Here is a 16,160-nt window from a genome sequence, read left to right as displayed (position 1 = left end):
AAGTAGGATGTGCATAGTAGCAGATAAACATACAATGAGAATTCCTGCCATATTTATCTGTTCTAATGCCCATCATACTTCCAGGATGCTAGGGAAATCATACAGGCTACACAGGAAGCTTGTTGTGATCCCATCCGTGTGTTAATATATTTAACTTAATTTACCTAAAGCTGCACCAAGTGGATTTACATATTCTGTAATTTTTCTACTCAACATTATTCTCCACTAATTAAATACATGAGCTAGGCATTTTGTATAAAAGAGATATACCGTATATTCCGGCGTATAAGACGACTGGGTGTATAAGACGACCCCCCAACTTTTTCAGTTAAAATATAGAGTTTGTGATATACTCACTCTATAAGACTACCCCCCTCTTCCAACGTACACCAAATTAAATAAAAAAATCATATACTGGTGCTGTACTGTATGTGGTACCCAGTATATAAAAGTATATAGTCAATTGACTGGTTGGATTGGTGAACTCTCCCTAAGTGGATTGGTCAGCTCTCCCTGTCTACCTGTTTATCAGAGCGATATGGAAGAATAGATTGCGCTGTGCCCATAAAATACGCCTCTTTCACCCCTCTGGCCCACCCTTGTATCCTATGTATCTCCTTCTCTGCCTCTCAGATCTCACACGTGTGCGCCTGCGCCGCTTCACTACAGTCCTCAGCAGCGAGATCTGAGAGGCGGTAACAGGATAGGGCGTATCACCCAGCATCAATGATACCTGGCGTATAAGATGACCCCCAACTTTTCAGAAGATTTTCAAGGGTTAAAAAGTAGTCTTATACGCAGGAATATACAGTACTGAAAGAACTGTAAAAAAAAAAAAAAAAAAAAAAAAAAAAAACTTACCAGAGCTGGTTATAGGCTGCTAGACATTCTGGCTTTACGTTATGAACTAAAACAATGAAGGAGACCAGAAGGTAAGCAAGACAGCAGAAGCTTGCATATATTATTCAGTACATATTGGAAGTAAAAAAGAAAAAAAAAAGGTTTGATGAAGATATAAAGATACAGTGCATCTGGATATAATTCACACATCACTTTTTCCACATTTTGTTAAGTTATGGCCCTATTCCAAAATATATTACATTTCTTTTTTTTCCCCCTTAGAATTCTACACACAAACACCCCATTATGACAATGTGAATAAAATTGACTTAAGGTTTTGGCAAATGTATTAAAAATAAAAAAAATAAAACATATGTAAATTAGGGGGAGCAGGGTGGGTGGGTGGGGGGGGGGAGTAAGAACAGTCTCATGTGTATTCGGAACCTTATATGTGTAGATGGGGTAATTTAATGTGGGCAGATATCAGTGTGAGGCCATATGTAATGCCAGACATGACATAGCCATGAGGGCATTGCCAGCCATGACACTGGCCCCTGCTTAGACTGTGCTTTTAGCTAAGTGGAACGGAAAGCGGTTATTTACTTCAAATATATTCAGACATGCTGGGCAAGTCACAGAAGAGAATGAATAATGCATACGAGTAATTACATTGTATTTTATAGAGGTTGCTGGTCTCCCTCTTCGCCAACAGATTTGAGTGAGCATCCTTGCGTGGATCAACCTTACGCACAAACAGGGATCGTAGCCAGCTGTCTTCTTTGGCTTTCTGACTGGATGATGCAAAGCCTCTGTTGGAAGTTTAGACATGTTTCAGTAAACAACATGCACTGCAAACTGCCCTTTCCATATCTTCAAAACTCTATGCTTTATATGTCTGTTACATGGTATTCTTTCTCTGGGTGTATCAGATCTCCGGCTAGGAACCCAAACTGTTTCTGACAGTCTTCTACTCTTAGTATGCAGCCACGTAAAGGATCATAACTACCACGTTGCACAGAGGGCTCTAAATTACTAGAGGGTATTCTTATAGACTGCTCAGCACCACATCTACACACATTTCTACTCCCTAAATACCATTTAATTGCAATCACATTGTGCTCCATAATGTAAATCTGTGTATGGACACTACTCTTGTACACGGCTATCACATATTAGATTTATGCAGCATCACTGCACTCAGGCTTGGCAATAATGTAGCTTCCTGGGCAGGCCTGGATGTAACATGCACACTCAGCATCTAAATGAACTGATATTTGTTGGCACTTTGTCCCATAGCACAACCTGAAAAAATATAAACAATACTGCACAATACAAATATTGGTAAATTCTTCCTTGAGCATGAATACACTCACAGTCAAACATGGGCACAGCACAAGAGCTTAAATATAAACAGGGTCAAACAAGATGGATGGCTTGTCTTGACCTTCTGTGAACTGACAATGACAGCAATTAGAGGAATGACACTACCATACTTTAGAGATATGCTACAGTATATTTTACAAAATTCAATGCTCTGCTTTATTAAACAACAACTAATAAAATACCTATTTCCAATAAAAATTAAACACACTAAATAAAAAGTTAATACAGTTGGCTCATGCAACTTACAGCTCTTTATTTTCAATATTTTAATAAATCATACCTGAAGTGACAAGACATGATGAGATAAACATAGCTATATATATATTACTAATCCTAACAATCTGAAGTCCATTTCTGTTTTCCAGTACAGGAAGTGTTAAACTTACAAAAATCTATGCAAATGAGCTTGTTGGACAGCTTCTCCAATTTAGTTTGCTTTTCTAAAAAAGTAATATAGGAAAAATAAACTTGCCATGTGGTCAGACACAGCAAAATCTATGAGAGGATATTTAGCATTTTTTAAATATATGCATCATACAATGATTTTCTTTTAGGACTGCAGTCAACATGCAACCTCACCCCAAACATCCTGGTGGGTTCTTACAGTCTGGTGAGAGCCAAACCTGCTACCTAATATAAACCACTCCCTTCAGCAGGTAAAATCTTCAATATCTCCTGGAGGTGTGTCATGTTTGTACTCTGGTGGCAACTAGACTGTCAGATTTTAGCCGGGCTTTAAAAATTAATGATTAATCCTTATACAGCCACTCCAGCTGACTGTAATAAGTGTCCCTAAAGTAAAAAAATAAATAAAAAAATAAAAGTTACATAATTACTTCATAAAAGGGAAGTCTCTGGATAGTACAGAGGGCTCTCCAATCCTCCTCCCCCACTGATCCAGCACTGGGACCCTCAAAACATATTTGAGGCTTGTCAAATACATCCACCCAGCCACGCCCCCATCTATGTACAAGTGCGACCGCAGTACACAGGAGCAAGCGCAGCTCAGCTCCGTGCAACTGCACAGGCGTGGGCTGTACTTAGTCCCCGTTTGGAATCCCTGCCAGGGCACTATATAAATGGAGTTTGCATGTTCTCCGTGTCTGTGTGGGTTTGCTCCAGGCACCCCAGTTTCCTCCACATCCCAAAAGCATACAGATAAGTTACTTGGCTTCCCCCTAAACTACAATGAAAAATGGTCGGGACTAGATTGTGAGCCTTCTGAGGGACAGTAAGTGACAAGACAATATATACTCTGTACAGCACTGCAGAAGATGTCAGCCCTATGTAAATGCTAAATAATAACATTAATGGGAACCTTAACTCTGCTCCCCCCCCCAAAAAAAAAGTTTCACTTACCTGGGGCATCTACCAGCCCCCTGCAGCCATCCTGTGTCCTCGACGTCAGTCACGTCTCCTCCGGTCCCCCGCTGTCAGCTAGTTTCGATTTTGCCGACTCTGAGTCGGCAGGCTGCCACGCGTACCTTTGCACGAGTTCCCGCTGGTGCAGGACGCTAGTGTGGGCGGCAACATGTATCGTATAAAGATATATTATATCCCCCCCCCCCCCCCCCGCGATAGCGTCCTGCACCAGCAGGAACACGTGCAAAGGTACGCGTGGCAGCCCGAAACTAGCTGACAGCGGGGAACCGGAGGAGACGTGACTGACGTCGAGGGCACAGGATGGCTTTAGGGGGGCTGGTAGATGCCCCAGGTAAGTGAAACTACAATGCACAACCCTTCAGTTCCCATTCGATTTTTCGGCAAAGCGTGTGTATTTTGTCGGCAACCGTTGCGATTCCACAGTGAAACACAGTGCATGGTTGGGTTGCGACATAAGTGCATGGTTGGGTCATAAGATTTTCCCATAGATTTTGTTGCATTGCAGCAAATCACAGCAAAAAACAAGTGTGGGAAAGCTGCCTTAGTGCATTTACACATTGGTCAGATTGCAAGTGTGTGGGGGCACAGAGAGCTTTCTGAGGAGATGCAGAACGGATTTGGGAGGGGGAGGTTCTGGCTAGAGATGGTCAATGAGATGCAAACAGTTGATACAGGCTTATGCAAATTCATGCAACGTGACAATCCAAAAAAGTATCACTAACCTGGGGCTACTGCCAGCCCCCTGCACCCGTCCTGTGTCCACGCCGTTTCCAAACGATCCTCCGGTCCCTGGCTCACTTCCATTTTTGCCGACTTAGAAGTTGACATCCACTGCGACTGCGCGGCCCTGGTCGCGTGCATCCTCTTATGCGCTCCTGTCGCCGGGAGCGTCCTGTGCAGGCGCAGTACCAGAAAATCTCTACTGCGCAGGTGCTCCCGATGACGGGAGCGCAAACGAGGATGCACGCGGTGCAGTGGATGGCGACTGAATAAAGTGAGCTGCAGCGGAGGACCGGAGGGTCATTGAGGACCGGTACGGGGGCGCAGGACAGCTGCAGGAGGCTGGCAGAAGCCCCAGGTAACTAAAACTTTTACATACTTCAGGTTTCCATTAAATCTCACCAAGGTCAGGTTCGATAGGTCTGTTTTCAAGCTGCATACAATTTTCATAATCCTGCATCAACTCAGAATTATTTGCATCTCACTGGCCATCCAAGTTTCTGACTAGGTACAATACTTTTTTTTTTAATTAGCTAGAGCTTTATCATTAAATAGGTTTCTTATAAACTGCACCCTGCCTTTGTCATCTCTAGACTGTTGCAAATAATTATAAATTAATTCTATCCAGCTATTGAACAAGCAGATTAAAGTTCACTCGTAGTGGATAAATGCCATATTCTTGTTTATTCAGGAAAAATGTGGTGGCAGCAGGACACCAAGTACAATCACAGTATCAATAGCAACCAACAAAATAACATTCTGACTGGCTGTTATCAGTACCAGCTACTTGATTTTAGCACTCCCCTTTTAAAATAAAACTGTGTCCAAATCATGCGAGTTAAAACAAAATTATGACATGTTCCCAACTAATGATTGCTCTATGTCTGACTACAGTATTGATTTGTGTTTACGATAAAATTACCTTTTTCCTATGTGTATGGCGTGAGACTCAAATATTATGTTTTTATTACAGTATGTAGCTCTTTATATTTCACTAACCAGACAAGAAACATTCTTTGGGATAATTAAGCATATTTTGTTTCAAATGGTGTAGAGCAGTTACTTTTCAGTGGAAGATTTAACATGGATACATTTAATAATGAATTTGTGGTTTCAGAATTCCCCAGATCACTGTTTATCAGTAATGTTTGTTCTTTATGGTACACAATGACAGGAACCATGTGTGGAATCTACTCTCTGACATAATAGCAATCACTGTGTATCAGAGTAAAGGCCTGTGCGGGTCTAATTTTTCAGACCCGCAACACGCTTTCTGGTGAATCTGGTACCCGCACCCATAGACTCGCTACCTGATTAAAATACAAAACTGATACCAGAACCCGACCCACATTTCGGGTAACCCACGGGTACCCGACCTGATGCACTAGGCATGTCTAATTTTTCAGACCCCCACCCGACCCTCTTTCTGGTGAATCTTTCCATCACCAGTTTACTTGTGTGGACCCAGTGGGGAACCTCATAGGGAACAAGTTCTCCAATCACAGCACCCTCTACAATGAAGTGTTGTAATTGGCCAAATAGAGTGGGTGTCATCATTACAACCTATCCTGATCCTTAAAAATCTAGAGTGTGCTGTCATTGGAGAACTGTTGAAACAGAAACCGGTTCCGTTAGCGGAATTTCCCTATTAGGTTTCCCGCTGGGTCACCTCAAGTAGACAAGCACAATCTTTCCCTGATTACAAGTGATTGGCAGATATCAGGTTTTACTGCTTTGTGCCACTCACATCCAATCTCATTAGACACCTTACAGTTACAAGACTTACAAACTGCGTATGTGCAGAACTCTTGGCTATGGAATCGCAGTCAGGGAGGCACACAGCTGGGGCAGCACATGTGTAGTAGTGTGGGGACAGGGGACACTGGAAATACGTTCAGGGAGCTAACAGCCTACAGGGTGCTGGAAGAAGCCCCAGGTAATTAAAAATCCTTTTCTTCCCTTCATCTCAGGTGCACTTAGCATATGGTTAGCTTATGTTTTTTCCTTCAGAATGGAAATGGAAATTAGTGGAAAATGTGTGTTCATTCGGCCAGGATGTACTGATATTAGGTAAAAGGTGTTGCAACTCTAACCCTGTTCATATCAGATCATAGCAAGGATTGCTAACAAGTTAATGCATTAGAAATTGTGAGCATGCACCCATTTATTTTTATTTATTGTATTTATAAAGCACCAACAAATTACAGAATGCTGACCTATTGAGTAAACTTTATGAATTAACCCAAAGTTTGTTGGATCGCCTTAGTAAAAAAAAAAAAAAAAAAAGCCCCATCAAAACTTGCTGCTTGAAAGTTCTAAAAAGTGATGTACAGTAAACAAAACCATAAAAGGTAAGGTATCCCCCTGTGCCACATATGTATCCCATATCTTTAGATTTATATCTACATATGCAGAGAAGCGGAAGAGTGGTACATAGGCACTGTGTTTTGTTTTGTTGTGTTGTGGCTAAGATCCATAAACAAGACCGTGACCTTGAGCAAGGGTTCTTGCAGCTGTCCAGAAGCATACACTGATATGGCAGGCAGAGCTTACTGCAAACACAGCATTATTATTACATTACTCAAAATAACCATGCAAGAATCATTCCAACTGCACAATATAACCTGCAAACACATGTCATTATCATAACACTGAGTAGAGGCTTGATCAGGAGCTTAGCAGACAGAGAGCAGAGGAAGGAAGCCTTTGCAGGCATTTGTTATATGATGCATGGAGAGTATGCGCAACCATTGCACCTTCTCACCTGGCAAGCAGAACACTCGGCCCGCAGGCTTGGATCCTGTTCGCCCTACTCAAAGCCACGGACATAGCTCTGCTCGCCATCTTGCACAATCTGAAGCGCTTACAGTTCACGTCAGGAAGCAGAGGAGGAGCTGTGCTGCAATTCTCGGCAGGACCAGCAGAGGGGGAACTGCCGTCTTGACGGGCTTCTTGCTGGAGGGGAGTGAAGAGCTTGAGTTACTAATACAGCGTACCTGTGCGCTGCCTAGGCGAGTTCTGCTGCAGCTGAAAGCCACTGTGAGACTATGCTGGTCATACATGGTTAGATTTCTCTTATCAATCGAGCCGCTGATGGCTCGATTGATAATTTCCTACATGTCCGATCACCGTGCGGATCGATTCCCCGCTCGATACCCACGATCGGAGACTAGCGAAAATCGAGCGAAAGATAAGGAAGCGCCTGCGGGGACGATCGATCCGGGCAGTCGTGGGGACGAGCGGGGACGCGGCGGGAGTCGATCCGGCGGCTAATCGAACCGCCGATCTAACCATGTTTGCCCAGCATTAAAGGACAACCGTAGTGAGAAGAATATGGCGGCTGCCATATTTATTTCCTGTTAATGCCAGTTGCCTGGCAGACCTTCTGATCTATTTACCAGCAGTAGTGTCTGAATCACAGAAGAAACAAGCACGCAGCTAATCTTGTCAGATCTGACAACAATGGGTATCATTCATAAAGCATTTCCGCATGCGGAAATGCTAAAAACAGCTGACTTTACCGACCACTCGGCAAAGTCAGCATTCATAAAGGCTCTTTCCGCATGAAAAAAAGACATACCGAGCAGAGTGATACATCACCGCCTTGTGCGGTGATTAACGGAACAAATGTAGCAAAATGTTAATTCATAAAGAATACCGCCAGCGGTGTCAGGTCGGAAAGTCCCGCTCCCTCTGATGTGGCGATACCAATGCAAGTGAATGGAGACACACAGACCTCCCAGGCAGCTGCAGCAGAGCGGAACACGGAGAAATGTATCAACTCGGCAGCTTCCGTGTCTCCGCCTGCCTACCGCCTGCCTAGTTCGGGGAATCTCCGCACTGCCACCGCACCTACACACTTCTTTATGAATGCCCACCCAGAAGTCTAAAGTACCGGTTGCGGAGAAGAACGGTGTTTTCCCGCACTACCGACAGCCTCTTTATGAATGATACCCAATGTCAGTAATACCTGATCTGCTGCATGCTTGTGCAGGGGCTATGGCTAAAAGTATTAGTGGCAGAGATACAGCAGGACAGCCAGGCAACTGGTATTGCTTAAAAGGAAATAAATATAGCAGCCTCCATAACCCTCTTGCTTCAGTTGTCCTTGAAGCACCCATACTGGCGAGACTGATCTCTGCTTTATTATTATATATTTGACTTTGTGCACATAGTAATGTCGTTTTTCAAAATACAGTATTAGGTTTTTAATCTATGTTATATTATCTGTTATTTACTTTATACCTCCCAACTGAAATAGGGACACCTTTATTATTATTTTAAATTTATAGAGCCAACATCCTCCGTAGTGCCTTAACCACTTGAGGACCACAGTCTTTTCGCCCCTTAAGGACCAGAGCCTTTTTCTCCATTCAGACCACTGCAGCTTTCACGGTTTATTGCTCGGTCATACAACCTACCACCTAAATGAATTTTACCTCCTTTTCTTGTCACTAATACAGCTTTCTTTTGCTGCTATTTGATTGCTGCTGCGAGTTTTAGTTTTTATTATATTCATCAAAAAAGACATAAATTTTGGCAAAAAAATGACTTTTTTAACTTGCTGTGCTGACATTTTTCAAATAAAGTAAAATTTCCTATACATTTGAGCGCGAAAGTTATTCTGCTACATGTCTTTGATAAAAAAAAAACCATTCAGTGTATATTTATTGGATTGGGTAAAAGTTATAGCGTTTACAAACTATGGTGCCAAAAGTGAATTTTCCCATTTTCAAGCATCTCTGACTTTTCTGCGCACCTGTCAGGTTTCATGAGGGGCTAAAATTCCAGGATAGTACAAATACCCCCCAAATGACCCCATTTTGGAAAGAAGACATCCCAAAGTATTCAGTGAGAGGCATGGTGAGTTCATAGAAGATTTTATTTTTTGTCACAAGTTAGCGGAAAATGACACTTTCTGACAAAAAAAAGAAAAAAAAAAAGTTTCCATTTCTTCTAACTTGCGACAAAAAAAAATGAAATCTGCCACAGACTCACTATGCTCCTCTCTGAATACCTTGAAGTGTCTACTTTCCAAAATGGGGTCATTTGTGGGGTGTGTTCACTGTCCTGGCATTTTGGAGGGTGCCTAATTGTAAGCACCCCTGTAAAGCCTAAAGATGCTCATTGGACTTTTGGCCCCTTAGCGCAGTTAGGCTGCAAAAAAGTGCCACACATGTGGTATTGCCGTACTCAGGAGAAGTAGTATAATGTGTTTTGGGGTGTATTTTTACACATACCCATGCTGGGTGGGAGAAATATCTCCGTAAATGACAATTGTTTTATTTTTTTTACACACAATTGTCTATTTATAGAGATATTTCTCCCACTCAGCATGGGTATGTGGAAAAATACACCCCAAAACACATTATACTACTTCTCCTGAGTACGGCAATACCACATGTGTGGCACTTTTTTGCACCCTAACTGCGCTAAGGGGCCCAAAGTTCAATGAGTACCTTTAGGATTTCACAGGTCATTTTGAGAAATTTCGTTTCAAGACTACTCCTCACGCTTTAGGGCCCCTAAAATGCCAGGACAGTACAGGAACCCCACAAATTACCCCATTTTAGAAAGAAGACACCCCAAGGTATTCCGTTAGGAGGATGGTGAGTTCATAGAAGATTTTTTTTTTTGTCACAAGTTAGCGGAAATTGATTTTAATTGTTTTTTTTTCACAAAGTGTCATTTTCCGCTAACTTGTGACAAAAAATAAAATCTTCTATGAACTCACCATACTCCTAACGGAATACCTTGGGGTGTCTTCTTTCTAAAATGGGGTCATTTGTGGGGTTCCTATACTGCCCTGGCATTTTAGGGGCCCTAAACCGTGAGGAGTAGTCTTGAAACCAAATGTCGCAAAATGACCTGTGAAATCCTAAAGGTACTCATTGGACTTTGGGCCTCTTAGCGCACTTAGGGTGCAAAAAAGTGCCACACATGTGGTACCGCCGTACTCAGGAGAAGTAGTATAATGTGTTTTGGGGTGTATTTTTACACATACCCATGCTGGGTGGGAGAAATATCTCTGTAAATGACAATTGTTTGATTTTTTTTACACACAATTGTCCTTTTACAGAGATATTTCTCCCACCCAGCATGGGTACCGTATATCCTCGAGTATAAGCCGAGTTTTTGAGGCCAAAAAAGTGGCCCAAAAGTGGGGGTCTCGGCTTATACTCGAGTGCCCACCTCCCCGAGTGCACCTTCCTTCCGCAGAGTGTAAAAAAAAAAAAGCTGAGCAGCGCTAATGGTTGATTAACTTCCCCCTCCCGCTCGCCGCAATGTGTACAGTAACCCGCATGTCCTCCTCCCCGCTATGTGTAAAGTGCTGTAATCCATGTGACAGTCTCTCCCTGGCAGACTGGAGTGTGTTGCCAACCTTGGAATTGTCCTCCGTGTCCCCCGAGTGTCACCATATGCAGCGCAGCTTTGAGTAACTTTGATCCGCGCTGTGTTCGGATGCCTCTTCCTGCCTGTCGCAGGCTCGTTGCTATGACTCAATCACGTGCACCACGTGCGGCGTCATAGCAACGAGCCTGCGACAGGCAGGAAGAGGCATCCGAACACAGCGCGGATCACTGTGAGTTACTCAAAGCTGCGCTGCATATGGTGACACTTGGGGGACACGGAGGACAATTCCAAGGTTGGCAACACACTCCAGTCTGCCAGGGAGAGACTGTCACATGGATTACAGCACTTTACACATAGCGGGGAGGAGGACATGCGGGTTACTGTATACATTGCGGCGAGCGGGAGGGGGAAGTTAATCAACCATTAGCGCTGCTCAGCTTTTTTTTTTTTTTTTTTTTACACTCTGCGGAAGGAAGGTGCACTCGGGGAGGTGGGCACTCAAGTTACACATAGCGGGGGAGAGGGGCATGTGGGTTACTGTACTCATTGCGGCAAACGGGAAGGGGGCACAGATTACTGTACACATAGCCACGAGCAGGAGGGGAGGGGGGAGTTATGTGATCATTAGTGCTGCTCAGCTTTTTTTCCCTTTTTTTACACATTGCGGTGGGGGAGTGCAGGGGGGCACGCTGCCATTAGTGATAGCTTTTAACGCAGAACTCAGTACTTTCTCTCTGCTCTATAAGATACGCACCTTAAGATAGTAAAGAAAAACAATTCTTTGTTACAGCTGATACAAAATCCTGCAATACATCTGCAGTGCGTCTACTTCCTGCTTTCATGGAAGCAGACATATTAACATCCTGTGCTTTCAAATGAGCTTATTTACCTTGACAGGTGACACAGGAGAGTTCAAATTACAATTTGTGATTAGACAGATGAGGAGGAGGAATTATTTTTATTATTAATGCTGCTGCATTTCCTACCCTCGGCCTATACTCGGATCAATCATTTTTTCCAGGATTTTTTGGTAAAAGTTGGGGGGTCGGCCTATACTCGAGTCGGCTTATACTCGAGTATATACGGTATGTGTAAAAATACACCCCAAAACACAATATACTACTTCTTCTGAGTACGGCGATACCACATGTGTGACACTTTTTTGCAACCTAGGTGCGCTAAGGGGCCTAACGTCCTATTCACAGGTCATTTTGAGGCATTTGGATTCTAGACTACTGCTCACGGTTTAGGGCCCCTAAAATGCCAGGGCAGTATAGGAACCCCACAAGTGACCCCATTTTAGAAAGAAGACACCCCAAGGTATTCTGTTAGGAGTATGGTGAGTTCATAGAAGATTTTTTTTTTGTCACAAGTTAGCGGAAAATGACACTTTGTGAAAAAAAAAAACAATACATATCAATTTCCGCTAACTTGTGACAAAAAATAAAATCTTCTATGAACTCATCATACACCTAACAGAATACCTTGGGGTGTCTTCTTTCTAAAATGGGGTCACTTGTGGGGTTCCTATACTGCCCTGGCATTTTAGGGGCCCTAAACCGTGAGGAGTAGTCTTGAACCCAAATGTCTCAAAATGACCTGTGAAATCCTAAAGGTACTCATTGGACTTTGGGCCCCTTAGCACAGTTAGGCTGCAAAAAAGTGTCACACATGTGGTATCGCCGTACTCAGAAGAAGTAGTATAATGTGTTTTGTGGTGTATTTTTACATATAACCATGCTGGGTGGGAGAAATATCTCTGTAAATGACACATTTTTGATTTTTTTTACACACAATTGTCCATTTACAGAGAGATTTCTCCCACCCAGCATGGGTATGTGTAAAAATACACCACAAAACACATTATACTACTTCTCCTGAGTATGGCGATACCACATGTGTGACACTTTTTTGCAGCCTAGGTGCGCTAAGGGGCCCAACGTCCTATTCACAGGTCATTTTGAGGCATTTGTTTTCTAGACTACTCCTCACGGTTTAGGGCCCCTAAAATGCCAGGGCAGTATAGGAACCCCACAAGTGACCCCATTTTAGAAAGAAGACACCCCAAGGTATTCCGTTAGCGGTATGGTGAGTTCATAGAAGATTTTATTTTTTGTCACAAGTTAGTGAAAAATGACACTTTGTGAAAAAAACAATAAAAATCCAATTTCCACTAACTTTTGACAAAAAATAAAATCTTCTATGAACTCATCATACACCTAACAGAATGCCTTGGGGTGTCTTCTTTCTAAAATGGGGTCACTTGTGGGGTTCCTATACTGCCCTGGCATTTTACGGGCCCAAAATTGTGAGTAGTCTGGAAACCAAATTTCTCAAAATGACTGATCAGGGGTATAAGCATCTGCAAATTTTGATGACAGGTGGTCTATGAGGGGGCAAATTTTGTGGAACCAATCATAAGCAGGGTGGCCTCTTAGATGACAGGATGTTTTGGGCCTGATCTGATGGATAGGAGTGCTAGGGGGGTGACAGGAGGTGATTGATGGGTGTCTCAGGGGGCGGTTAGAGGGGAAAATAGATGCAATCAATGCACTGGGGAGGTGATCGGAAGGGGGTCTGAGGGGGATCTGAGGGTTTGGCCGAGTGATCAGGAGCCCACACGGGGCAAATTAGGGCCTGATCTGATGGGTAGGTGTGCTAGGGGGTGACAGGAGGTGATTGATGGGTGTCTCAAGGTGTGATTAGAGGGGGAAAATAGATGCAAGCAATGCACTAGCGAGGTGATCAGGGCTGGGGTCTGAGGACGTTCTGAGGTGTGGGCGGGTGATTGGGTGCCCGCAAGGGGCAGATTAGGGTCTAATCTGATGGGTAACCGTGACAGGTGGTGATAGGAGGTGATTGATGGGTAATTAGTGGGTGTTTAGAGGAGAGAAGAGATGTAAACACTGCACTTGGGAGGTGATCTGATGTCGGATCTGCGGGCGATCTATTGAATCAGAATCAAGTTTATTGGCCAAGTGCAGGGGTTGCACCTGGAATTATTTTTGGCACAGGCAGGCTCGAGTCATACACAAGACAAGTAATACAGATATACAGATATACATTTACCATAAACAGATATACAATTATACAGTATTAGTACAGGAGGGCAGTAGCGTAGTTGAATAGCTCTAGGATAGTTAAGGGGATGTACCATGGGCGGGCTACTTCCCGGGTGTAAGCGCTGGAGCTAGGGAGTGCGCTTGGGGGGGACCGTTGAGGAGGTCGATGGCTTGTGGAAAGAAGATGTTTCTGTGTCTAGTGGTCCTGGTGGGTAAGGACCTGTAGCGGCGGCCTAAGGGGAGGAGACTGAAATAGCGGTTGCCAGGGTGGGTGGGGTCACTTGCTATCCTAGCGGCCCTTGAGCGTAGTCTGGACGAGTAGAGAATGTTGAGTGGTGGGAGGGGGGTACCGATGATCCTTTCGGCAGACTTTATGACTCTTTGTAGCCTGTACCTGTCGCTCACAGAGGCCCCTGCATACCACACGATGATGGAAGAGCCAATTATTGACTCAATGGCAGCAGTGTAGAAGCAGGTCATAATGTCTTGCGACATTCCAAACTTTTTCAGCTGTCGTAGGAAAAACAACCGTTGTTGCGCTTTCTTCTGTACCATTGTGACGTTTGCCTCCAACCTTAGATTGCTGGATATGGTGGTGCCTAGGAAACGTGCGTGCGGGACCGTGGCCACCTCCGTGCCTTCAATGAGGACCGGGGGGAGTTCGGGACGGCCTTTTCTGAAATCAATGATCAGTTCTGCGGTTTTAGCTGTGTTCAGTACAAGCTTGTTTGCCTTGCACCAGTTGCAGATATCCGCAATCTGTTGGCGATAGGCTCGTTCATCGCTCCCCTCTATAAGACCAAGGATGGTGGTATCATCTGCAAACTTGATGACCTGGACCGAGCTGTTTGTTGAGATGCAGAAGTTTGTGTACAGCGAGAACAGCATAGGGGACAGGACGCAGCCCTGGGGGGCACCCGTGTTGGTGACTCGCATCTGCGAGGAGAAGGTGCCCAGCTTGACTGTCTGAGTCCTGTTTGAGAGAAAGTCCTTCAGCCAGCGACAGAGGCTGGGATGCACATTGAGGAGAGCTAGCCTGTCAGAGAGGATGTCGGGGCTGATAGTAGTGAAAGCAGAGCTGAAGTCCAAGAGGAGGATCCTGACATAGGTGTTTGGTCTGTCTAGGTGGCTCAGAACGTGCTCCAGGCTGATATTGATGGCATCCTCCACGGACCTGTTGGCCCTGTAGGCGAACTGATAGGGATCCATCAACTCCTTGGTGGTGTGTTTCAGGTGGGAAAGGACCAGCCTCTCGAAGACCTTCATTATGTTTGAAGTTAGTGCGACCGGTCTGAAATTATTTAGGTCAGTGGCGCCTGATTTCTTTGGGATGGGGATGATTGTGGAGATTTTTAGGCAAGAGGGAACCCTGTGTTCCTTTATGGATTGTGAGAACAGAGAAGTGAGGACTGGGGCCAGTTGGTCTGCACAGGTTTTTAGGCAGAGGTTTGACACACCGTCTGGGCCCGAAGCTTTCCGAGGATTGAGTAGCTTGAGGTATCTCAGAACCTCGGCCTCTGAAACCATCAGTGCGGCTGGGGGGCCTGGGCTAGTATGGACCTGGGAGGTCGTGACCAGTGGCACCTGGTCGTGGGGTACATTTTCTTTGGAGTCTTCAAATCTACAGTAAAACCCATTCAGATCTTCCGCTAGCTTAGCGCTGGGAGTCATGTGGTGAGGGGGGGTCTTGAAGTTTGTGGCCACCTTGAGACCTTTCCAGACTTCACGCGAGTTGTTTGAGCAGAGACTCAGCCGCAGTTTATCCGAGAACCTTCTTTTTTCCGCTCTCAGTTCTTTGTTGAGGGTGTTTTTGGCCTTCCTGAACTCCTCAAGGTTGCCACTCTTGTGGGCTCCCTCCTTGGCTCTTCGTAGCAGGCGAAGCTTGTTGTTGAACCAGGGTTTATTGTTGGGGTACACGCTGTAGGACCTTGACGGGATGCACATGTCCTCGCAGAAATTGATATAGGATGTGACGCTATCCGCCCATACATCTAGGTCGCCGTTCGGAGGGGCAAGGGCTGACCAGTCAGTGCAGTCAAAGCAGGCCTGTAGTTTTAGCTTTGCTTCCGTCGTCCATTTCTTGGTTGACTTAAGGGCTGGTTTTGAGTTCTCAAGTCGCCTTTTGTAGGTAGGAATCAGTTGGATGAGGCAATGGTCCGAGTTGCCGAGGGCTGCTCGAGAGACAGCCTTGTAAGCGCCCCTTAGGATGGTATAGCAATGATCCAGAGTGTTCTGGTTCCTGGTTGGGCATGTGATGTGCTGAACGTAGCGTGGCATCTCTGAGTGGAGGTTGGCTTGGTTAAAGTCCCCCATGATGATGAAGAGGGAGTCTGGCAGGGTCGTTTCCCATTTCGCGATGATGTCACTTAGGGTACGTGTGGCACACTTGACGTCTGCGTCGGGGGGGGGGGGATGTAG

The 16,160-nt window shown here is 44.7% G+C and overlaps 1 protein-coding gene across 1 annotated transcript in view; it reads right to left on the bottom strand.

Moving 5' to 3' along the window:
• Positions 1 to 7,215, bottom strand: part of NIPSNAP2 (nipsnap homolog 2) — a 34,710-nt gene extending 27,495 nt beyond the window's left edge. The window contains exons 1-3 of the mRNA XM_068268569.1: positions 7,091 to 7,215; positions 1,510 to 1,649; positions 862 to 907 (exon numbers count right to left, since the gene is read on the bottom strand). Of these exons, the coding sequence (XP_068124670.1) occupies positions 862 to 907; positions 1,510 to 1,649; positions 7,091 to 7,170 (266 nt within the window). The 5' untranslated portion in view covers positions 7,171 to 7,215. The remainder of the gene's footprint in view (positions 1 to 861; positions 908 to 1,509; positions 1,650 to 7,090) is intronic.
• Positions 7,216 to 16,160: the final 8,945 nt, after the last annotated feature.

This window comes from Hyperolius riggenbachi, chromosome 2, assembly GCF_040937935.1.
Source record: "Hyperolius riggenbachi isolate aHypRig1 chromosome 2, aHypRig1.pri, whole genome shotgun sequence".
NCBI classification, from domain to species: domain Eukaryota; kingdom Metazoa; phylum Chordata; class Amphibia; order Anura; family Hyperoliidae; genus Hyperolius; species Hyperolius riggenbachi.
Note: the sequence above shows the minus strand (reverse complement) of the source record. Positions and strands in the feature narration are given on the sequence as shown.